Here is a 25,652-nt window from a genome sequence, read left to right on the forward strand (position 1 = left end):
CTGCAGAAGGGAGCCTGTACCAGCAGCGAAGCATTTTGCTGTTATGGTCCATCATGGATCTTTAGACATCCAGACACTGGCTATCTTGAATATAGAAGTTAAACTTTGAGGCAATGCTAATGACTGAGATTAGGGAAGCCTTACAGGTTGTGGGCTGAATAGCTGTATGCAAGTTTTCAGAAGATAACTCATGTGTCTGCTTGGGATTGCTATGTCAGATTTTAGTGTAGGATAAATAATGATCATCATGGGCTTACACAGATGTGCCTGATGACTTGGAAACAGGAAAGCAGACCTGAACTTAGCTACTGCAGTCTGTGCATTTATATGTAAAGACAGAAAATACAGTAAGTCACTTAATGCAAAAATAATGCTGGTTATGTAACCATAGGCCTCTAATGAAACGGAATTTACTCCACATTTAAGAGGAGGCTGAAAAGTCGTCATTGGCTCCTGTAGCGTACTCTAAGAAGCAGAATATCTCAGTATAGAAGCTGGCTATCTGACACTTCTGGTGAGAAATAGAGGCACAGAGCGATAGAGGCCCTCAGCAGCTGTATCCTAAATACTTGTGTGGCATTTTTTGATATGCCAGGTGAGTTGTGCTATACAAACGCTACTAAGGCCTGCAAAATCAAGGCTGCAAGCTGAAATTTCCAGAATTCTTTCTCTGTGTGGATAGTGACAGGAGAGGTGAAGGAACAGACCCAATGACCAGAAAAAAGAAAAAGGGAACAGATGGAGAGCAGAAGCGAATGCTCTGAGAGAGTATTTAGTAGAGCTGTAAAAGATTAAATCTTTCATTGCCTCTTCTACATACGTTATGTATGCTAGTTTCAAGTGGTTTGGCTATATCTTGTGGCAAATAATCTCAGACTCTTAAAAAATAAGCCTTAAATCTGCTAACCCTACCTAAACACACCTGATTATCATCATTAGTAAATGTGAAATATTCTGAAAAGTGTAATCAGGAGCTCTGAAAGCCCTTGCACAGGGGAGGTTTCCAGAAGTCTCTAGTTTAGAAAGGAGACTAGAGACCTGTAAAAGTTAGAAGTTTGCTTTCTAACACCTGAAAAGAAAAATGACCCAAAATGACCCATCATGCTTTTAAAAAGCATTGCATCAGTAAATTCTATGCATCAATTTACATGGGAAGCTATTTTGTTTCTCTTCATGAGATTTAAAGAGAATATTGAATTTCTAATACTTGCAGTTACCAGCTGCAAGTTAAATATTAGTCATTCTCATAAGTCCGTACAAACAGATTGCTTACTAGAATCGACAGCAATCTGAATTTTCTCTGAGCTGATTATTGGGACAGCATCAAAAGACAGCTGGTTTAAAAAAAAAATTAACAATCTGGTCAAGTAATAATACCTAAAGGTACTGTATGTGCTAAAGGCATCTGAAGGCAGCTTACCCTTTAGTTGGTTCCTAGAAAATCTATACAGAGCGAGCATTGCTGTCGTCATAATATAAACTGAGAACTTAGTGTCTCAGTAGTAGATAAGCTTGATTTCCTCTGAGTCCTATTCTTTTTCAGTTCAGTAATTACATACCAACTGCTCTAACTTATCGCTGCTGGAAAGTATTTAGGGAAGATTAACAAAGTTAGCTATCCAAACATCACAATATTAATGCACTAAATATGCAGTTTAAACTGCTTTTTAAAACATCTTGTCAGATGAAAAGTTATGTTGGTTTTGATCTAATTAGAGGGAAATGATTCGGTGTGGACTACAGTTGATACTTCACTGTGACCATGTTTTGTGCATCTTTATTTGGAGTGGGGAGGGAAAGCAAGGAGTAGGGGATCTGAAACAAGTATTTTTTCTTCTGTACCGCAGCAACAAGTTGTCAGGGTGAACGTCCCAACTATGAAATTCATTCAGCTTCCTTGAAAACTGGTGCCTGGGTAGAGAAAAGGTATCCTGTTAGCAGTTTTTTTTAGTGGAGGCACTCATCTTTAATATATGGCACCAAAGCCATGCTGAGGGGGGCTGGTCAGGAAGCAGGGAGCATCTCTCAGCGGTTAGGAAAGCTTCGGCTGGAATTCATGAGTTCTTGTGCACCAGATAAAAACCTGCAAAATTGTGAAAAGAGGGGAGGAACCTACAAAAAGCCTGAAAGCCTTAATTTAGATGCCTTCAGCACCAGCTCTTAATAACTTATGCCTTAAAATTTTCATGTTGCTTTTTAGAAAATGATCTGTTGTGAGAAAATGTATTATTTTACCTCTGATTTGAGAAGTGATTTTTTAATTACAGAAATGCTTCCTTACCTTCTTTCCCATTAAATTGCAAAAGATGTATTTTTGTCATTTTTCAATTTGCCTTTGCTAATTACTAGAGTTTCAGATCTGTGAATTTCTTGTCATCACCCTAAGTTTCACTTATGAAAGCCACATCCAGGCTGTTGGGTTCGTAACAGGTTTCTGCTTTGAAGACCTGCACTCCAGCTCCGGGCCAGGTGCCAGTGATCCACTTGAACTCTACTTAGAAAATGTTACTCAAGTATTTTCGAAATGTTATCATGCAAGCAAAGTGGCAGAAAGAAGTAGTAATATGAAAACTCAGAGTTCAACCAAATTCTGATTTTTAAATTAAAATCAGGTAACCCAGAAGGGTTGTCTCCCCCTCCCCCCCCCCCGCATTAGATGCCTATAGGTTAAAAATAAGTTGAGCTGCTCTGAAAAGCAGTAAATATTGACACATATTCTTATGTGGGTCCAAATATTTGGCATATGAAGGTAGCATCTTTAAGTGGAAGGTCATTTAGCAAATGAACTGGTACTATGAAGATTTTCATCATTCTGGTGATTTCACACTACTTGTCTCTCGTTGCTTATTGTGTAATGTGAATTATTCCAGCAGACTTCCAGTAGATTTTCCTCTGTTGGGGAGCACGTAAAGAATATTACCATGAAAAGAAAAAACCCTGTTTTTTTCAATTTACTGAATTAGAAACATACAGAATTCAGAAGACACAGATTAGAGTACACATTTACTGTATAGCAAGATTATGTAAAGCTAAGACTATTTTCAGAAATAATCCTGATCTAGTCCACTGGAATCTTTGAGATGGGTGTAACTATAGTTACAATTATGCAACCACAGCATGTATTTGCTTATTTTTACCTTTAAAATTTGATATAATTGCCTTAGTGCTGGATAACTTCAGTTGCTTCTGTTTTAATAAAAAAAAAATCTCTTCTAGTTGTCTTTCCATCACAGGAGGAGTCTGGAAAATGGTGGAAACAGATGTAATGCAGTCAATTCCTTTTTCCATAATGCTTGTTTTTCCAGCATCCTGTTCAAATACACTTAATCATACGAAGCAAATAAATACAAATGTAGGGCCCTTCAGTGTACTTAAATAAGTTAAACTTCATGGACTGTCTCGCTAAGCATCTGATCCTAAGTACAGCTAAAAAGTAGGTTGTTCAGAAGTATCTTAAATATTTTTTTTAAGTACTTAGCCAGTTGTGATTCGTGACATTGTTATGTTAGTGTCCTGCTGAATTAATGAGAATTGAATGATTCAATAGCCTGGGTTGCCCTGGGTTTTAAGAAACGTATTAAAGCAGAAAGTAGTTACTGAATTGTTTATAGTTAACACCACAACTTGCTCTATGCTCTATTAGCCTTTGAATTACAAACCACTATGTGTATTCTTCAGTTGTGGTTAAAAGAACAGCAAAACTTTGATGTGATGGATCAAGAATTAGAAAACAGTTTGGCGCTTTTACTTTTGTTCAAACGTATAGCTCAAACTCTTGTCCCAAAGCAGTGTGTGTTTTTTTTTGTTTGTTTTTTTTAAGCTTCAGGAAAACAATCATTGCCAGCTTCACTTCACCAAGTGAAGAAATTGAGGTCGGCTAATACAGAAATACTGGAATACAAAATGTTGCAGTCTGCAAAACACTTTATAATTGTCACTTTACAGTGGAAACAAAGGCTGCAGCATTTGAAAAGCTACTGTTGTTATATGATGAAAGTGAGTGGTCTAATTTAAGAGAAATGTGGAAAGTATGAACAAAAACTTCCTGGTTAAAACAGCCCCTGGGCTTCCAAGGCACGAAGGATGGCATATTAAACTACTACATACCTCCAAGTCAAACTATTAGGAAGTCTTTTGTGCAGCTAACAACTGATTCATTCACCAGTTAATAGCAGACAGGCAAGAGTGCTGCTCAAGGTATCACCAACCTACTACCGTTCTTCTGTGGTAGGTACTCGTCTACCATAGAAGTCAGTGTACCTACCACTGTTATTGGAAGCAAGCACTTAAAGACCTGTGTAGTAACTAATAACCCAGACCAGGAAGGAAGGGAGGAACTGGGGGCAGCTTGCAACTTTGCACTAGTTTGGAATTGAAAACTTGATTCATGTTTCAAATTTTACAGAGAACTTAAACCTCCCTTGAGCCTAGGTCAAGCTGATTCTCAGTAGGACTTTGTATTTTTGAAAAGCTGTGCTTCAACTAAGGCAAATGATTATTATTATTAGAGCTGTACTATAAGCAGGGCTTTTAAATTCACAGAATGGTTGAGGCTGGAAGGGACCTCTGGAGATCGTCTAGTCCAACCCCCCTGCTCAAGCAGGGTCACCTACAGCATGTTGCCCAGGACTGTGTCCAGACAGCTTTTGAATATCTTCAAGGATGGAGAATCCACAGACTTTCTGGGCAACCTGTTCTAGTGGATTATATGTTTTATATTTCTAAAACTTTTGAATCATCTGAAACCATTTTGTCTGAAGTTTTCCTGGGACCTGGAGCTCAGTGTCCCAAAATGGATTAATCCACTAGTATTGAAAGCAGGACTCTGCTGAAGCTTGGCCTGTTGTTAGCAGAAGTTTGAGCCAGAGGCTTATCAAACAAAGCATCAGTTCACTGAACCTGAAATTTTTCAGTGAAGACTTACATTTGACTAGATGTTTTTACAAATGTGATGACCCCACCATCTCATTTTCTCTAGCAAAACCAGGAAAGGTCAGACTTCATGTGTTCAGCATTTCTAGTTCAAAAGCAAGCAGGAGAACACACTTCACCTTTGAGAAGTTTAAGAAGTTCAGTAACTTCAGTTAGGTTCTTCAGTAGTTCAGGATCACTAGTATAAATACAGCAACTGAAGGTTGTGCATCTTGGTGACTATTTCTCCTTGATAACTCTTCTCTGGTTAGAAGAAATCGAGGGTGGCCATACTGTCCTACACTTATCAGGGTTTTGTGTCAGATCCAAACCTGGCCACTTGCAGTGTAAAGCCACGAAGCTCCTCTCTGTCCCAGCTGTTGCTGGAAGACTCGCTGAAGATTCAGGGTAGTGGTTCGGGCTTCCTGGGACTGTACTCCTAGCAGACCTTTTTCTGTGGAGAGCCTGAAATGCCTCTAAGCTGTAGATTTCTGCTGAGCAGGCTCTACCATGACTAACTGCTCAGTTTCTTACTTGCACCTTTCTCTTTTGCGCTTTACTCTCTAAAATCCAGAAACTGAATCGGGCTTTAATCCCACTTAATTTGTTTGTGGATTATTTGTAATACAAAATAGGAAAGCTTAATATGTGATTGGAAGGCTTAAAGTTAGTTTCTGCCTGACTTAGGAGGAAAACTGGATTTGTTTTAGCAACACAGAGATGATGATTTAGCCTCACTAGTAGTGAAGATGGAAAAATTACCTGCATGTTTATAAATATCATTATTAAATTACTATAGATTACCAAAGTCTTGAAGATTTTGGTACTTAAGCAAGTTTGAGTCAGTGTTACTTATTTGTCAGGAAAACCAACAGCTTATTGTATTACTTGAAGTGTATGCCATATTCAGAGCTGTATCTGGTTCAAAATTTACCAGTCTTCTGGCAAAGGAATAAAAATTGTTCTGTGGTCCTCTCACAATAAATGTCTGTTTCTTTTTAAAACCTGAAGTACCAACTCTCCATTCTTGGGAGATGCAGTTGAACTCAAGAGACAATTTCTGAAAATTTGAGTCTCTTTAGAATCCTGTGCTCTGATACTTAATACTGGCTAGATGGTTTCACCTGTAATGGTAGTAACAGCTTAAAATTCAAACTTGCCTTCTGCGTTTAGCTGCTGCTTTCGAAATCCGTTTGTTTGATGCTTTTGTAGCAATTGCATGAAATAGCAACCAATGACTCATTCTGATTTTTCTGCTTGCTTGGGGCAGGGGTGGTGGCAACACATGATGCAGTGACATGACTTATTTTGGAAATTTGGGAGATGAGTCATTTCTAGATCTATGGTTTTCTGCTCCTGGTCAGGTGTTTAGTTTAACTTATTCTCCTGAATGAATAATAGACCTAAAACAACCGATTGGTCTACCAATACATTAATCCCGTCCTGCTGCAGTGACAGTTTAAGATAACATGAAGCATAGTGCTGTAAATTCAGGATAAGCCTACTAATAGCAAAACTATATTTTGTATATACATATATATCTCCAAAATGCATCTGAAAAGATCCTATTTATCTTAGTGTAGTGAGGTAAAATTTAGAAGATACAGCCAGAGCAAAGTTGTGAATAGAATGGGATCAATATTCACAACATTACTGTTTTCCTGAGAACATACTATTTTATCCTAATGCTTAAGGTAGCAAAGGTTATTAAAACTTCTGTGGCTTTTCTTCTTCCTCTTCTCTAAATCAAGTATCATAATCCAAGTATATAGACAACGGGGGATATTCTGACCTTACTTGCTACGTGGTTTTTTTTGTATTTGTTGCTACAAGCCATACCCTAATTGCAGAGCGTTGTTACTTGATGGTATTACTTTAGAAAAAGTTCTGCTCTTCAAAACATGTGGTGTGAGATCTACCAGAGACAAGAATTAAGATGCAAGACAAAAAGAAATCAAGCAAGTGTCTCTTGCCTGGAAGACTCTTAAAGTTCTATGAGAAATTATCCTTTCATTAAAAAGAATAATGCAGGAAGATAGGATGAGAAGAGCTTTTTCCATCATTCAGTCTTGGCCTTCTCTACTGCAGGTTATTAAGAAAAAAAAATCCTTAATAGAGCATGTTTTGTTCATCTTGATGTGTTTTCTGGTGGATACTACTTCTGGAAGCCTGCTTTGCAAGTCCCTCTGCTGTGATGTTAAAGAGCACTATTGAACTTATGTCTAAATGTATTTTTGGCTAATTTGTCCCTGTTTTTTCATGTGCTAATGCACTTTTAGCTAGAATAGTGGCTTCATGTTTATATTCATGTATTTTATTTTACAACCTTGCATGCTGTTGAGGTCAGATTAATAGGGCTACTACAGTTGTACTTGTTTCTTTGCACTCTCCGTGAATACTGGTGCTGTTAGGTATTGACGTGAGGTCCCCTTTAGCTGCTTGCTCCTGTTCTCTGGTGTGTCATTGCCTGTGCGTTCTGCCCTTAATCTCTCTTTGTGTGGATAAAGAAGAGCAGCTTTCCTGCATTAGTACTTTTCAATTTCCTTTTCTCCTATTGGTCTTTCCTGATAACAATTGGAAAAATTATTTACCTATAGTGCAGGACTCAGACCTAAATATTCCCCTCACCTAGCTTTTTACATCTGCTTAACACTACTAAATTCCAAGCATACTCCAGTTTGAAGTTCCTCAGCTCCGTAGGACTGGCATTTTGTTTTCCAGCCTATGTCTGGAAAGATAGTCTTCAGGTTAGTGATTCTGGAAGTGTGTCACAGTCTAAGTTTTCATGTCTTGTGTGTTTTTATATTAGATTCCTTGTACGTACTGGTAGACTTGTGCCCTTCGTGGTTTGGCTCAGGCAGGCTGTCACTGTCCGAGTTCTTAAATGAACTCGAACTCGTGAGTGCTTGATCACTGAGCTCTAGGAGGATGAGGCTAGAAATGTGCAGACTTTTAATTTCCGGAGACTTTTGCAAATTAGCATGATTCAGTAACCCTGGAGATGCAGCTTATCCATTTAAACTTGAGGCCCTAGCTTTTATTTTGTTGCGCTGCGTGGTGATGCCTCCTTATTTTTCTAGAGCTCAATTCAAAGAGGAGACCTCTACGTGCGTAATACCAGTTCTGTACACTGCTCTTAGCAAGAGTAGTGGTATACCATGGAAGTTTATTTCAGCCAGTCATCTGGATACCGGAAGCTTATTTGAGCTTTCTCCTCTTTTCTTCTTTCTGAAGCTGTTGATGAAATAATTTAACATATCTAAGACAAATACAAGTTACGGAACAGATTTGGTTCTACAGCAATGAAATTATTCCTCTCTCTTCTTGTTAGTAATACCAATGAAATGATAGCTAAAATGATACCACTGAAGTTGGTAGCTCAAATGCGTACAAATGATCATACAAAGAATCATTGCTCTAAGTCATTGTTCTGAGATAAAAAAGCTCTCTTGGACCAAGCTGAAAGGGAATATGCTGACAAATGAGGTAAATAATTGCAAGATGGAGTTTGCAGTTTTTGTTGTGTGTGGAAGTAATAGTCTGTGGAAATAGTTTGAAAAACATATGCTGTAACAACAATTTGCTTGTCAGGTGCTTGTTGGCAAGAGTTTTAATCACAGATATTTCCAGAGGAGGCATGAATGAGAGGCTGTTGCTGGTGGAGCAATGTCAGTTTGTGCTCCAGAGAACACTGCTGGAAATACCTGTGCTAGCAAACCAAAGCTACGGTGTTCAGGGACAGATTTCAACTGCAGGTGGTGAATATCTTCTTCCCTTCCCCTTTCTACTCTAAATGGGTCATGTGAGGCCGGCAGTAGACCCAGCCAAGGGCAGTGTCATGACTGACCCTAGTTTTGCATACTCTTTCCCCTCCCCACAGTTAACCCAGCAGCACCTTTCAAGTTTCCAGTGGAACACTGCATTCTCAAGGAGCTAGGAACTACAGCATTGTAGTTGGGGAGTAGAAAGAAGGGGTTAAAGTGTGTGAGGTGGTTAATGGGATGCCCCCCCCCCCCCCCCAAACCCCGACAACTAGTACTAACAAGTTTGATAGGGATGACTGGAAAGCTGTGTGTGGATGTTTTCTGATCGCCTGAATGCTTATCTTTGCTAGTGACCCAGTACAGCTGCAAGCTACTGGTACTGTCTACCTGTACTGCCATTGGTGGCACCCAAGCAGAGCAAGCCTGGGAACCCTTTCTATTGGAGATGCTTTCCTGATCCCAGCTCTAAGACCAGCTAAAGATGACATTTCTGCTAATATTGATTCTAAACAGACGTTGAGCAGGACAGAGCTGCAGTTCTAGTGTGGCCACTTCCACTGTGTTTTCTGTAGTTTCTTCAGCTATGAGTCTGTCTTTGCATTTATCTAGTGGTTGGATTTCTTGACATCAGTGAGTGACCCAGCAAATGCAGTCTTTCTAAATCTGTACTGGATTGCAGTTAACTGGAACTGTCATATCCTGCTGCTCTTCCGCTGTCTACTGTAGAGTTCTGTGGTGTGGGAATCTGTATGGAAATGAGATTAGATGTGGCTGTCTGGCACCACTTATTCTTGGATGGATGTGCAGTCTTGAGTAAAGACACATGAATAAATTGCTGGTGGTGCCTCTTCAAAGTTTCTGGCACAGATCAACTACTTTGTGCAGACTCTAGGAGAACTTTCGTTTCTGCACTGATGAAAAGGAAGCAGTGACTATATAATCATAGAATTATTCAGATTAGAAGGAATCTTAGGATGCCATCTAGTCCAGGGTACTGCTTGAAGCAAGGTCTCATTCATTGTGGATATATTTATTTATTTTCTAGCTTAAGGGCACCCCTTCCTTTTGTACCTTCTTTCTTCCACTTTCAAATTAGGCTTAACCTGCATACAAGCATGTATTTGATAGTGCTAGTCCCAAAAGATCAGAAGAAGGTGGAGGATTGAAGGGGATCAATGCATAAAGATGGTGAATGAATTCTTCATGCAGGAGCTTGTTGCAAAAAATCTAATCTTCAGCCTGAGGGCTACTTGCCTGTTTATTTGAGTCTATCCATATGAATGTTTGCATGGTCTGAAGAGGATGTCAAGTTTAAGTATTTAAATTCTTCTGCTTCCAAGATGGATGATGCTAGAATGCAGATGTTAAATACTGTTTGTCTTGTTTTTGTTATGAATTTGTTTGGAAAATCGGCTTTGTATTCTTGGTCCAATATCAAAAACAGTAGGTGGGTTGTCCTTAAGCTTGCGTGTGTGGGTGTGGTTTTTTTTTGGTCGTGCAGGGGAAATGTCATTCTTGTCACTAGCTGGCAGTTTTCCATTGTAGCTCAAATACAAGTTAAAGGTTAATTGCCAGATGTATCAAAATGTCTTCTTTTAAATTATCATTCATTTTGCTTTTTTCTGTGGTCCTCTTTGTGTATAGCACAACATTTATAACTCTTGAAGTAACTGGCTAACTTTGTGGTTAGACAATCTTGGTGTATGACTAGTATAGTTGATATAACTACATTTTATGTAGATTTACCTAGAGTTTAAATTACTTGGCAAATTCAGGGGAAACACTGCAATGGGATAGAAATCAGTGTGGCCTACTTGCTTGAATGTTCACTTAGGGCTATCAAAAAGTTCTATGGCTCTTTTCTGCCGTGGCCACATAACTAGGTTAATAACAACTGTGAACTTCAACTGACTGGTATGTATATGAAGAAGTAACTATTGGAATGTTTATAATGCAAGCATATACCTCTATGGAGATAAAATGCATGGTTTTTTTATAGCTTGTGTTTATCCTACCCAAGAGCACACATTGTAGTGGCTAGTTACTTAAAAATCAATTTCTGTCTTACAGCTTGCCTTGAAGGGATCTAACTATGCTGGTCTACTGGAGCGACATCGCATTCATACAAAAAATGTGGAGCATGTCGTAGACAGCTTACGGTAAGATTGTATGGGTATTGAGGATTTCAGGAACAGTGCAAATACCAATGGACTGTGTTAAACAATGAAACAAGCTTTGTGTGACAAACGCTAATGAAATAGGAATACTGAAAACAGGGTGATGTAGATGGACAGTAATTCCTGAAACAATCTTAATGTGAACTAGCTCAGTACACTTAACTAACACACTGCATTATTACCTTGAAAACAAATGAAAAAGATGTGAAGGACTTGTGTGAGAATCAAATGCTCTAAATACCGGTGTAATTAGTCCTTAATTACTTGTCAGTTTTTCAGAAGGATGTGACAAGGAACAATATAGGACACATTCAGGCTTTTTCCTGCACTTTATAGGAACGAGAGGATAGAAGTCCGTCTTGTTAAACGTCGTGAATATAATGAAGAGACAGTTCGGTGGGCAGATGCTGTTATATCAGCAGGAGGTATGACTTTATGGTGGGAAAGTATTTATTTCAGTATGTTTTCGTAGATAAACTTTCAAATTTTGCAGTGTGTGAAGCATCTAGAGGTATGCCCATTTTGGAAATAAATTGCTGATGCAATTGTCAGAAAACAGGAAAAAATGCAATGATTGTGACCATCGTCTCCTCCTCTAGTATTTGTAGCATTAGGAGGTGATTGCCAATGCTTGCCCACTTTGGAAAAATTTAGTATTATCTTGTGTAAGACAATTGTGAAGTCTACTGTAGTTTTCAGCTAAAGAGGATAAAATATTTGCTGTCATATGAGTGCATATAGCCCTAAAGCCTACACTCTGGTTTTAGGTGTGTGAGGTGAAGAGTAACGTTTTACTTTTCCCTTCCCCTTTCCAAATTTTTTTTGCTTTCACACTTACTGCAGTGACTGGAGTATCTAGTTGGATGGTATGAGGTAAAAGTATACAACTTCTGAACAGCCTGTGTTTGTTCAGTTTTATTTTGTGTTTTGCTGCAAGTACTGCAACATGTTCCTGATTCATGCTTAGAAAAGCAATGAGCTGCAGCTCCATTCTGCCTTTCTTTCGTCCCCTGGAGTCTACCTTGTTCTTGGCTAGTGGTTACCATAGTCAGAATTTGTAGAAAGGGATGCGTGTTCATACCTGAAGTACCCTAATATACTTCTGTAGATTCAGCAGACTCTTCTAAGTTGGAAATTAAAGGGAGGTGTGAATGTTTCCTCTGCCAACTTGGCTATGGCAACATCTGGCATAGTTATGAAGCCAGCAGCTAGGAAATAGTAATGTTTTAAACAACACCATCTAAGTTTTTTAGGACTCATATATTGGTGCAAAGACTGTTTTTGGATTATAGTTGTCCTTCTGTTTATAGGGACTGGAAAGAGATTGCTACTTATCTGAAGAAACTAGGGGCACTTAGTCTTCTATTTAAACAGTTTTATCTAAGATTTTTTTTCCCAGTTGTGTGTATTTGGAATCAAATAAGACCTTTAAAATTGTGCCTTCTAGCAGAAAACTGAGAAAGAACTAAAGCTACTGTTTTCCTGTGATTCACAGTAAGATCTGGTATTATGTTGTTTCCCATCTCCTGTGATTCTGATAGTATTTTCTAAACTTTTTTTATTAAAAAGAATTTCTTACCTGCTTTTCTCAAACTTGCTTCTGCCAAATTCAATTGCCTGGGTATGTATAGCTGTCAGAGGAGTAGTATTTTTTCAGTCATTTTTGTCAGCTTGAATTTGGTTGTCACTATCCAGTTTTAAATAGTTTCAGTAATTTTCCTGTTCCATTTTATTTTTGTGCAACTTACCTAATCAGTTGTTGATACAAAAGTGTGTAATAATAATGCTTCAATTCATGAGAGATTATTTTGTTTTGAATGCTAGAATGTTAAGTGAAACTAACTTTTTTTTTCGCTTTTTTTCTTGTAGGTGATGGTACAATGTTGCTGGCAGCCAGTAAGGTCTTTGATAAATTTAAACCAGTTATTGGAGTAAATACGGATCCTGAAAGGTAAGAACACATTTGGGAAAGCAATACTTCATTTAATATCAGGCATCATATGTATCTATTTTTTCATGATGCTTAATATATGAAGAAAAGGCCTTGAATATGGAGTTTTGGTAGTGTTAGATGAAACTGCTGTCTAAAATGAGAAGTCCTTTTAAACCGAAGTGGCTTTTTCTCATGTTCACAAATAGCCTTTTTCCTAGCAAAATCTAGTACCATGAAGTATGGCACTGTGTGAATTTATGCTAGCTGCAGCACAGCATACAGTAGCAGCACATTTGAAAGGAGGTTGACTGTGCAGTTATTTTGGTAGCAGGAATTGTTTGGAGTGATAGTGTAAGATAACTGATTGTTAATTAAAGTAAATGAATGTGTATGCTAAGTAGATGTTCCCAGAATGACATTTCAGGGTGTACTTTCTTGCTCCTGGTCACTGTGTAGCCCAGAACAAATAGGTGCTCTTGGACCAAGGTTTGGAGTGTGTCTAATAGGATAGGTTTGTGTTCTGGTTACAAACAGGCCTGCAAGGGCCTGTTATTTTCCCTCAGGTGGCTTTTTACCTCCTCCACTGGCATTTGGCAACATAAATGTGTGTTCTAGTGGATTATGAAGTGAACCTATTGCTACTTCTTATTACAAAAATGTACAAATGAGTTATCCTGTCCCATCTGAAAGGATATTAAAAAGTATTGGATAAGCAATAACTTCTTAAACTGCCACAGCTGTGTTCACACACAAGTATAATGGCACTCAGAGCCAGTTAACTTGTATTACTAACCAAAAGCTCCAAGCTAGAGATGAGTGTATAGAATAGTGACTGGAAAATGCAGAGCTCTTTTTAAAATAATAATAATAAAAATAAGAGTGGCACCTGAATATTCGGAAACTTAATTTGTTTATCAAGAAGGTAAATCCTATTGGAAATCTGATAGGACCTCAACAGATGATGATTTTGTTTTGTTTTGTTTTTCTTCTCACCCCGATTCTTTCATGTAAATCATATCACACTTCAGAGGACACTGTCTCCTCAGCCAGTTAATGGCATTTAGTTGTCCGTCCTCTTATAACTCCACGCAAGCTGCATTCACCTAGCAGTAAGATTGATTTGAGCAGGTGGGTACAGTGTATTAGCACTGCCTGGTTGGCATAACCTTCAAATGGATGGCAAGTAAAAACTCAGAATGCACCAAGGCTCTGTCTGTTGAGACTTCTAGACTTGGGTTTCTGCTTCTGATGTTCCCTGTTAATCTAATCTTAGCTGATGAGAAAGTGATGGCCAGAAGGGTTTAATTCTTTCCAGCCCCTGCTCCTCTTCCAAAACTTTTCAAATGCTGTGAATAAGATACTCTATAGTATCAAGCCTGGGTAGCAGAGTTTAAATAACAACTGCCTTCTAGTTATCAAATATCACTTGTGAAAGGGGATCAGTGTTTGGTTTTCTGGCTCGGATGTGAGATTGTTTTGACCTGAGGCATGTCACTTACCTGTCTGTTATCACTAACTTATCTGTAAATGGAGAAAATATTCTTTCTAACTTGGAAGGTTTATTAAGTTGAAGTTCCTTGCATAGAACTATGGTGACAGGAACTATGTTAGTACCAACATATTTCTACAGGATTACTAGCTTAACAGGAAGTTTTTAGGGGAAACGAGGAAGTAAGCTCATCATGCCTCCCCCCCCCCCCCCCCCCTTTTTCTTTGGGCCTGAAAGATCTGTGCTATTGCTGATGTGTTATGTATGTAGGAATAGTACAGTATCATAGTTGCAGTATCGTAAAGGTCAGAAATCTAGCTTTGCTTCATGCAACCAAAAGAGCTGGTTTTTTGTTTAAAGGAATGAAATCTCAGAAGTTATACTCTCATTTTCATTGTCTTTATTCCTTTCTTGCTTCCAGATCAGAGGGCCACTTATGCTTGCCTGTGAGGTATACACAGTCTTTTCCTGAGGCACTACAGAAGCTTTATCGTGGTGAGTTCAGGTAGGATTCACTGATCTTTGGTTTAAAAAAAAAATAGTATTGTGACAGGATTAATGATGTGCAATTCCTAAGGAAGAGATGATGCTTAGTAAAATCTTGATGCCTCAAACTGTGAATTCTGTAGATTTTTACCATATTGAAGAATGGGTTTGTGGTTGAAAGTGGGATTGGAATACAAAGCATAAAACTGGCTACCAGTTCCAGCAAAGAGACTTCGCTATGACCTTCAACAGTTGACTGACTTTTCTGAATTACCAAATGTGTAAACAAGGAACTGTAAAACTTATGAAGGATGCACTGGTTTACATGTTTTAACACTTGAAAGCATACTTAGTAGAATGATGGGCCATATTAATATCTTGTAGGCAGAATCTAATGAGCTATAAAATATATATAATTACATAATTAGGAGATGGTCTGTGTGATGCTTCTGAGGTTTTGGTGACTAAATGTAGAACAGCTTAAGTGCTGTTACCAGAGTAATGTTAGTGAAAGGTTTTTTTTTTTTTGAATACTGAAGTTAGCTTGATACTTGCAATACTCGCTATTCGTAGAATAGAAGAATCTCACTTGAATTAAACAGGCAGCAATATGAATTTTAAAAAGCACATTAGGGGAGTTTTTCATAGACTTATTTAAAAAGAATCTTTCTGTGCTGTATTAACATTCTGGATTGTTTATACAGTGGCAAACCATCAAGCAGAAATAACTCTTTCATATGAAAATATTGCAATTTTTTTTGTTTATACTTCTAGTATATTTGTAGCTTGACTGAAGTGTAATTTTATTTGCGGCATAGTAGAGGAGGCTTCTAGAATCAGGTTAAAACAGTCATAAGGACTCACTGTAAATAACTGAATGATTCAATCTGTTACTAAATGAAAAGGCACTTTTAACTCTGAGACTTGGAGAGCAGAAGCTTTAAACTGTCCATCATGTTAAGTGGTTTAATTAAATCTGGTAGTGTTCATGCAGGTAACCTTCCTGAAATGGTAACTGCTGCCATGTTAGATTGCCATCTAACAGTGCCGTTGCTGGCACTCCTGTTGTTGCTTGTTATGGACCTGAAGTCTCATCAGAGCTAAACAGCAAGCATTTTTCTGTTATTGTTCTGGAATAAGTTTGACTGAAAACTTACATCCCTTAGCAAGGACCTTTTCAGCGCAAGGAGCATCTATTCTTACTGGAGTCCTCAGAGCAGCTGTTACGTCACATCCTTTCATTATGTGGTTCAAAGCATAGCTAATGTGCATTCCTTTTGTATCTTGATGTTGCTGTGCTGTTCTGCTCACCCTTGCAAGGACTTGAGCACGAAGCCTTTCTGTATCTGCCTTTGGAAGCAGCTCAACTACTGAGAGCAGGGGGAGACTGGCTGTATCTTTGATATTTATTCTCAGGTGGAGACCTGGGTCGTGTCACCGAGAGACCTGTGGAAGTGTCTGCTTGGCCACAATAGCTCATTTTTTTCTTTCCTTCCTCAGATTCATATTATACTAATATCTTTGTGCATGTCTGTGTAGGCATGAGTTTACAGGAATGTGTGGTAGTGCTAAGGGGACATATTTCCTGCTCCCCTGTTACATACTGAAGTGGTTTACACTTCCCCTGTCTGTGCTTTCCTACAGCGTGTCAGTTTTCATGCCAAGTTTAAGTTAAGGAGAAGCTTTGGAACCACTGATGAAGACTGAGCTCTGCAATTTTGGTGCATCCCCTTTATGTGACTTCCCTTTTTTGTTTTCCAGTATGAAATATTTTGAACTGGTTTGGGTTACTGAACTGTTTGATCTAAATAGAACAAGTTCAGTCACAGTCAAAACCTAAACCGTACTTGAACGTAGGTCTCACTAGTTATAAACAGTGACCTTTCCCTGTTCTGAAAGCCTCAAAATCATTAGTTGCAAGCAAAGTAGAAATCTGCTACCAGTTTCAGAGAAATTGGAACAGTATCTCTTTAAATGAGTCATTGGCAGTGTTGTGTGCATTTTGTTCAGGCACAGAGACAGCAAAACTGAGCAATGAGTTTGGCAGGGAACAGGATGGATTGGGAGGGGGACACTGAGACAAGTAGAAGATTTGGAAGTCAGGGTGTGAAGCTAATATTTCAGTACCGCAGTAGAGACTCGGTTGAGAAGTCCATAGTACTTTAGTTCTATCAGCAATATTTTCATTTCCCTTAAATAACAGAACAAAACTGAAATATAAATTGCCTCCAGTTAAAACATCTTCCAGAATATTTAGGCTAGAGAGTTTGTTTCACTGTCAGTGTAAACACCTGAGTTGTTAATTTAATGAGCTAACATTTCAGTCCCAAGCCCCCCTGCAACAGGAAGGAGTTAACTGCAACTGAAGGAATAGCGGTCTGGACAACAGAAGGGGTAGCTCATAATTCTTAAGGGAGGAACAAGAAGTACAGCAGGAGAAATGGATTACAACAAAGCAGTGTAAAACACGGTGGGAATTGAGATTGAGAAGGTGCAAAGGAAAGTAAATTTTAAGGGGAGAGAAGGATCAAGAAAACTGGCATTGCTCTGAAAAAATGATTAAGTGCCAACTTAATTGGAATGTGGTTGTAGATAGACTTGAGCTTGTGAATTTGCCTTTAGCAAGCAGAGATTTGAGAGAGAATGAAAATTCAGCCAAATTAGAGACAAGGAATATAAAAGTATACACATGCAGGAATGAAATTATTCCATGCCTTGATTTTTGAAATACAACTGACCAGGAATATCAAGGATAGGTATGTAAATATAGTAGTGGAAGATCGAAGAAATTGTAAGCAACAGGGAAAGAAAACAGCAGACGATACTGAGAGCACTGGACTGACTTTAGTCACCTTTCACTAGGAACATGACTTTCTCAGATTCCACCATTAATTCTACTAATAATGAAAATCTCGGGGCAGATTAGGAAGACAGTGGGTTGTTGATGACTTGGCAGTTTTCAGATTTATTGGGCCTAAGGAAGCTTTTTAAATAGGTGGGTAACGGGATGAAACTGTCTGGAAGAGCTTTTGGTCAGAATTCCTGAAGGACAGGGAGGTGTCAGTGACCAGAAAAGGGGTTGTCTTCATTCTCCAGGTATGTGGCAGTTATGTTAGTGAAACAGCCTGTGTAAACGCTTCTCTTGCAGTCCTCTGTAACAATCAACATCAAGACTTTTTAAGAGCAAACAATGTCAGACTATCCATGTTTCTTTTTATGGCAGTAAACAGTGTAGCACTATCTCAGAATAGTAGCTGGCCTATTTGCTTATTTTATAGGAGTTTGGATGCATTCTAGCATGAGTATTGTAAGGAAGCTAGTGTAATGATATCTATTGCAAGCTGGCTGCCTGCCTGCCTAAATTGTATTTGGAGTATCAGGGCAGGTAGCTAATTATACTAAGGGTGTACTGAATGCAGCTCTACAAGGATGTCCCTTGGGCTTTGTACTATCCAGTACTTTCTTTCATGATCTGGATGAAGGAATAAATAGATAGTACATTTATTAAAGATGAAGGTAGCATGAACTACAGACATTTAGGAGAACAGGATTAGAATCCAAATAGACTGAGACATTGAAATAAATGCTTTGCAATTCAGTCAAGACATGTGCAAAGTATTGCATTTACTGATTACAACAATCAGATGCACAAATGCACAATGAAAATGACAGGCAGATGTTTCTCAGAAGTATCTTGAATTATAATGGATTGAAAACAAAATGTAATTTAGTGTCAGCATTGCAGAAAAAGCAAACATCATACAACTTTGTATAAACAGAAGTCATATTTAAGATGTGAAGTAATTATTCCTCTTTATGTGGCACTAGAAATGCCTCAAATGGTATTCCACGTGAAGACTTGAGTATTGAGGTTTCAGAAGAGCAACAGCAATAAAGCTGATTGGAAATTCCCCTCCATTCTCCCCCAAGAAGTTTTAGGAAAGTTGATGCATTAAGTAAGGTGCATGGAAGAGAACTGAGTTTGTTCAGTTTAGGAAAGATTAAGTGAAGTTATGATATATATTTGAAGATTAAAGTTACTGCAAGACAAGATGATGTCCTAATTCAGGAGATGGAGAGAAAGTAGTAATGGATTTTTATCCAGCCTAAATCTTCCTTGCTGTTATTTCAGGAAAAATGTAAGCTGGTTACTGTGACCCAAATGTCAGCAATGTGAACTGGCAAAAGCTGTGTTCAAAACATTTCATTGTGATTTGCTTTCTGAATCAGAACTGCTACTACTGCTTTGTTTAATATAGTCTCTAAATCCTAAGAGGAAAAAGGCATTGATTTCTAGGAAAAAAACAAAAATCTAAATGATGTAATAGCTTAATGAAGAGTGCATTTTATATCCTTTTGTTTCTTCATTTGGACTTCTCTCTCAAGCATCCTAAAGAACTTACCAGGCCAGGAGATTATTAAAATGACAGGATACTTAAGGCACTTACAGAGAAAGGAATGAACAGAGCTGCTGTTCTGGGTCTCTGCAAAAATAAGCAAGTGATGGCAAAAATCCAGCAGCTATTGCTGTGTGAATGCCTAAGAGCCTGTTACTCTCAAACTCATTGTGTCAGTCATTAATTCATAAGATAGGATCATATGCTTAAAAAGATAAGATGTTATATGTTATGTTTGTAGATTTATGTTATATGTTTGTAGATTTCTTTTGGCCAGTGTCATCTTATTTCACACATACAAAAATCATTAGCTAGCAAATTGGTAAATGTAAAATATTTACATTTGAATATGATTGATTTTTCTAAATTTGAAAGTGATAGTGGAAGCTATGAAGCTTAAAAAGTTATTTGGAATGTGCTTAAACTTTTGATCTTAAAATGCTCTGCTTTGAGAGTGAACCAGTGAAACTCTTCTATCTTCAAGACTCTGATCCTAGCTAACTTTACAATGAGCATTTCAGCTACTGATACCAATTTCTTTCTCCTTTTTAAGGTGGCAGTGGCGGCAACGAATCCGACTGTATCTTGAAGGAACTGGTATTAACCCTACCCCTGTAGATCTACATGAACAGCAGCTAAGCCAGGAGCAATACAGCAGGGCTCATATAAATGAAAGATTCCAGGATCAAAGTAGGTTAAAGTTTGTGACAAGAATGTAACCATTTTGCCATAATACCTTGGAATAGGAAATATGGATTCGTAAGAATTCATTAAGTGTTTGAAGTCTGGTTGCTACTAGGCTGATACAGATACAAACATTTGAGAAGCGAGGAAGAAATGACTCTTCGTAGCTCAGACTCTAAGGCTTTGTTTTTTAAGGGAATACCATAGGTTTTTATGTGCTTCTTCTGCACTGCACTGTTATTGAAAGAGGGAAGTCTCAACAAGGAAATGGTATTCTTTAATTGCTGCATAAATAGCTTGTAGAATTTATTTGTATAGTAAGACAAATTATTGTAACTTCGAGAGAGGAGGATTGAATAGGATCAGAATGTTTTAGAAAGGAGAATTTCTTTCTGGGTAATTCTTAAGTAATAAAACACTTTCAGTTGTTTTATTTATGGTGGACTGAAGATAAGTTTGTCTTTGCTTCTAGTCCTGGATTTCCCCACTGGGAAGTCCTTAGTCAACATGAACACTATCTTAATCCCCATTAATTAGCAGTTAGTCTGTGGTGCGTACTCTAAATCTTCGAAATATATCCAAAATGTCTGTTAAGTCCCTGTCAGTGAACTTCACTAAGCTAGAGGAGTGACCACTGACAGAAGAGAAGAGTTCAACCTGTCTGGTTAACCACAAGTTTGAGCAAAAACAGTGTTTGAAAACGTGTCATTGTTTTACTGGCCTTGGTTCAAATACTTGTGGTCTCCAGTGAAGGACTGTGATTGGATACAGAAGGAATTGTTGAAAAAAAATGAGTCCTTGAGGACAACTGAACACTGAGAATCAAGGTCTGGAATGCAATCCCAGGCAGCAGACTACATTCTCCAGAGAGTCATGAATTGTTTTTGAAAACTTGGGTTTTAGAGCCATGACTTGAAACAGCTATATTCAATACCTGCAGGATCTGAGATTTCTGGTCCTCATCTTTTGCCAGTGAGAGCACTCAATGAAGTCTTCATTGGGGAATCTCTCTCATCCAGGTATGTTTAATTGTTTACTATGGCAGCAAGGCACAACTGACTTTATTTTTTAATGACATTGCAGTGGGCGATTGGTAATGGGAAGTCTTTGCTGTGAAATTTCTGTCTTAGTCTGTGAATATATAACACTGCATTGTTGCTGGTTTCAAAGTTTTCAATTCAGATATTTTTTGGTGTAGTGATATGAATTTGTGTTTTCCCCCTTCCTGTCTGACCATTCCAGGTTTCATTATTCCTGGCTGTTTTTCCTCTTTGTTTTTTTACTCCTTTCCTGGCTAGTTCTTACATAATCAGATACCTTCAATTGCTATCTTTACAGTGGATTGAAGATTTTGATGTCTATCCTTAAATTGTCTCTCGTTCTGCATCTTTTCCTAAATCTTATTGTAAGCTTAACGTGACCAAACTGAAATCCTAGTAACTTCTCCTTTCCCCCTCTTTGTCATTAGAGGCAAAGGTAACGGTGTCCCTTTGGCTGAACATTTGTTATTATAGGAAAATGTCTGACACTTCTTTCCTTGTTTTAAGAAACCAGTTTATATCAAATCCTGGTATTGCATTCTGCAAAATACTTTTAAGACTATCCTTTCCATCCTGAAGATAAAGGCATCTCTGCTAATCAAACAAGAAGGATGTGGGGAATGTGATTGGGGCTGTGGGAAAGGAGTTAAAGTGTGATCCTCAGTCAGGACTTTTGGCCAAACTCTTACTTGTATTTTATATTCCTTTCCCTTTTACTCTGTGTCTATCTTTTTTTTTTTTTTTTTTTTTTTTTTTTTTTTTTTTAACCTTTAGAGTGTAACTTCTTCTTGTGTTTGTACAGTGCCTGGGACACTGTGGTTGCTGCTGGAAACAGTATAAATGTTCCATGAGTGCTTTATCTTCCATCTGGACTGCAGCCTCAGACTGGCAGAAGGAATTAGTCTCAAACAGATACAAATCTTGCTTTCTACTAAATCAAACCTAATTTTATCAAGATGCTAAAAAGTTTCTCTAACATATAGTGATGGAGGAAGACAAAGCTGCCTCCCAACACTTTACAATAACCCTCTACTTCTGAATGCCAGAAGTACATTGTGCTCTTTGGTTCCAGTATATTTGGCAAGCACCGAGGAATGCAATACCTGTAGGAGCAAATTTCTAGTAGCAAATGTTGTGTATAATAATAACCCTAGGTGCTTCTAAGGGCTTTTTCTGCATGACAGTTGAGAAAGCAAGGAAACTGAAAAAGAAAAATCATGTCTAGTTTGCAAAAACTGTCTTAAACTGAATCAAGCTGTGCATCTGTGTTCTTGTTTCTAGTTCTTTCATCTTTCCATATTTTCAAGAGCGAGTATGCATAATGCTCTTAGTCATAAACAGTCTAAACTGTTTGACGCCAGATATTCAAGAAATATATTCTTCCCAGTCTATCCAGACTGAAACTTTCATCACCCAAAGCAATTCAGTAAGCTCCTTTTACTGAGAAGGGTGTGACTCAGTCATGTTGAACACAATGAATGTGTTTTTCTGAAGGGGCCTCTATTGATCTGAAGACTATACCATATTGTTGGATTAGACATTGCAGTATGAACGTCAGCAACTGTAGTTCATAGATAAATGCTTAGATGTTCTGAAGCTGATGGAAAGAGATGTTCTGGTGGCATAGGCCTAACATTAGTGAGGAATTCCATGAGATACGAATAATACCATGCAAAATGATGGTTGTGCCCGAAGACTTATTACACTGAGTTTTAGGAAGAATTTGCCCTGGAGAGAAACTAAGTCTGCTGACTATGGTCAAGCTGAAACTGTTCATGAAGAATCACAGTGGATTTTTAATTACTGAATTGATCAAGAATTCAGCTTGAAGCCGTGCTATTACTCACTGACGTTGGAATTTTTTACCTCTTAGTGTTCCCTGATGTAATTTTATGAGACCCAATCACAGCATAAGCACAATTTATGCGGTAGTTCAACAATTATGCAAGGAAGGTAAAGTATTTGTAGTTTCATTTGTAAGTCCAGCAAACCCTTTGTATATACAAAGTTATTGCCAGATGAACTACAGATTTCTTTGCACAGAATTTAATATGAAAAGTAGCTGCAGAAAAACTGCTTAAAAGTTCATCCTGCAAATCACATTGTCTATTGTAAAAACTGCTATAAAACAGTGAATCAAAAGTGGCTGCCAAATCAGAAGTACACTGTACAAAGCCTGTGAAATTGTCATCCATATTTGAAACTGGCCCCTCTAAATTTTTATGTGCCTGATAAGGCTGTGTGTTCTGTCTCATTCAGGGAGAACTATAAGTCCTGCAAACCCAGTTTTAAATTCTCGCTTCATAGGGCCTCCTATTATGAGATATCAGTTGATGATGGTCCATGGGAAAAACAGAAGAGTTCAGGGCTTAATGTATGCACTGGAACAGGATCAAAAGCATGGTAAGTTCACATCACTGCTTTGACAGAAAAGATTGTTTCAGATAAATGAGCTTTTGATTAATCTATTTCACTTAAGCATCTTACCCATATTGAGGCCCTCCTGGGCTATGGTCAGTCAATGCATGGCACAGCTATGTCCAAATGTTTTCAGTATGGTTCAAAGCTGTCTCAGGTGTTTGAGAAGAGCAGAGAACCCCCCACTTGCAAGGGTGAAGAGGAGGGGGAGAAGAATAAGGAGCTGAGGGATTGTGACAGAAATTTACTGTAGCTGTAACTTTGTCAGGTGAAGGAGGTTGGATGCTCTATGTAGAGATGACTGGGGTCGGTGAGGAAAAGAGATCCTGCTCTGACTTGCAGCGCACAGAAGGGGATTTCCTTGAACTACTCCTATTGGCTAAAACAAAAATATTTAGATGTAGCAGTTCGGAAAACTAAAATCTAAGCTCTAAGTAGAATGGGAAAACACATACTTGGAAGCTGTGTTAACAGTGTTCTCTGGCACATGTATTGTCCGTTCTCTTTCCAACCCTCTTTTAAACTTCATTGAAAAGGCATGGTTTCTTTGCCAAAGTACTTCCCTAAAAGGGCATGTCTAAGTGGAATTACAATAGCCTAATCAAAGGGTTAATGTTCTTAACTTCAGTTTAAACAAGTCACATTACTGCATGTAGATATAATACGTGTAATTTTCAGAGATGTGAGAAATGTACAGGGAGAGCCTGTTTCATTTGGAAATCTGGCTGTGCTTATGGTTTAAGGTTGTACAACAGGGCTCTGGATTTATGTGGAAGACTAACATGGACTAAAACTGAAGCTTTTACTGAAATACAAAAATGAATATTCATGCTGTAACTATGGTTACTGGGTTTTAGTTTGCATTGTACTTCAGGATCTTGCATTCAATGAGCATAACTTGGTTGTGGAAGCTGCCAGGGATGAAACTGGCAGATTTCTGGGGGAACTTTCCAAGTTTTCAGGACCTTGGGAATGCTCTGCCTTAGCCTAAAGCTATTCTTACGCATTTTATCTGTTGCTTATACATTCTGTGCTGAGCAATCCCAGAAGTAGGGACCAAATCCCAGGATTGTGCATCTTCAGTGCCACAATCGTGTTTACTGCTGACTTCTCTAAGCTTACTCTGTGGCTTGGGTTCTGCCGCTTTATGATTCTGGTATGCTATGGTGCACTGAGGACCCAGCCTCAGAAAGATGACCTTCCTTAGACTGTGATTAAGGTGTTCTCTTGGGAGTTCAGGCCTCTTCAGCCTGAGAGGAATTTAAATCCTCCAAATGCTTTCTTGAGCTGCAAAAAAATGCATAAAAAGTAGCTAATTAGGAAAGAACAACTTCGGATTCTGCATCTCAGTTTCTCCTGAGCATCTGCTTGGGCTTGCAGGTGGGCAAGGAGTATAAGAGAGGCAACTTTGGACAAAAGTCCGTGGCATTTTCTGTAGTCTGCTAGGTGTGTGGTGGTTGTTGAAACTGAGGTTTCTTGCTGACTTGCCATGTACCCAAATGTGACAAAAGCAAAAAGTGTCTGATCTGATTGTTTTCTATCTGCACTACAATTCTTGCACAATTCAAGCACACAGCTTATGGTACACTTACACTGACAAAGTGGCATAAGATTTGTAAACAAGTGTTGAGTCCAGTAAGTTAGAAATAACACAAGGAATTAACTTGCGAGAGGTAGACTAAAAGGATAAAAAAAGCATACACAACCTGTACAACTATCACGTTTCAATTTTTTTAATGTAGACCTAAATCATCAATTATTTGGTTTTTAAGGCAGGAGAACTATTGATAGGGAGACTGAACCCTGTGTATCATGCTCTTCCTTCCTGAAAATTTCACTTAATGGATTACTAAGGTTTACCAAACCACAGATAGATTTGCAACCCAAGAGTTATTTTAGGGTATTTTCCAAAGAGACTGATATCAGCCTACACTTGATAGTGTTCTTTTATTATTATTCTTTCTGGAGTGAAATCTAATTCTTACCTGTATGGAAGTGTGTTTTCTCAAATTGTATTGCTTAGCAAACTTTTATTTCTCTGTCTAGGTCCTATAACATTAACAAGGTAGCAAATCAAGCTGTTGAAGAGATCCTTAAGATTGGTGAGTGAACAATGTGGCACTACTGGCTAAGTTTATCTGAAGATACTCCTATCTAATTGGGACTCTCTCTCTCTTGGCTCAACAGCTAAAAAGCATGGAGGTTTGAATCTGCCATTGAATGCAGAACTAGTACAAAAAGGTTAGTGAAAATGACAAGTTTTCTTTAAACTGTAACAACTTTGACCAGTTCATTTTGATTGTACTCTAATACTCAACAATGAATTTGGTATTTTAGTACTCTTGTGCTATTA

The 25,652-nt window shown here is 38.2% G+C and overlaps 1 protein-coding gene across 2 annotated transcripts in view; it reads left to right on the forward strand.

The window, feature by feature from the left end:
* LOC135325160 (NAD kinase 2, mitochondrial-like) overlaps nt 1–25,652 on the forward strand; it is a 37,463-nt gene that overhangs the window by 3,996 nt on the left and 7,815 nt on the right. Inside the window, exons 2-10 of one of the 2 annotated variants that reach the window (XM_064502870.1) lie at nt 10,746–10,834; nt 11,189–11,277; nt 12,722–12,803; nt 14,696–14,779; nt 19,711–19,847; nt 20,782–20,860; nt 23,141–23,284; nt 25,346–25,401; nt 25,487–25,540. In XM_064502870.1, the coding sequence (XP_064358940.1) occupies nt 10,746–10,834; nt 11,189–11,277; nt 12,722–12,803; nt 14,696–14,779; nt 19,711–19,847; nt 20,782–20,860; nt 23,141–23,284; nt 25,346–25,401; nt 25,487–25,540 (814 nt within the window). The remainder of the gene's footprint in view (nt 1–10,745; nt 10,835–11,188; nt 11,278–12,721; nt 12,804–14,695; nt 14,780–19,710; nt 19,848–20,781; nt 20,861–23,140; nt 23,285–25,345; nt 25,402–25,486; nt 25,541–25,652) is intronic. The other variant, XM_064502871.1, reaches the window with a different exon arrangement.

The sequence above is a fragment of the Dromaius novaehollandiae genome, chromosome Z (assembly GCF_036370855.1).
Source record: "Dromaius novaehollandiae isolate bDroNov1 chromosome Z, bDroNov1.hap1, whole genome shotgun sequence".
In the NCBI taxonomy this organism is placed as follows: Eukaryota; Metazoa; Chordata; class Aves; order Casuariiformes; family Dromaiidae; genus Dromaius; species Dromaius novaehollandiae.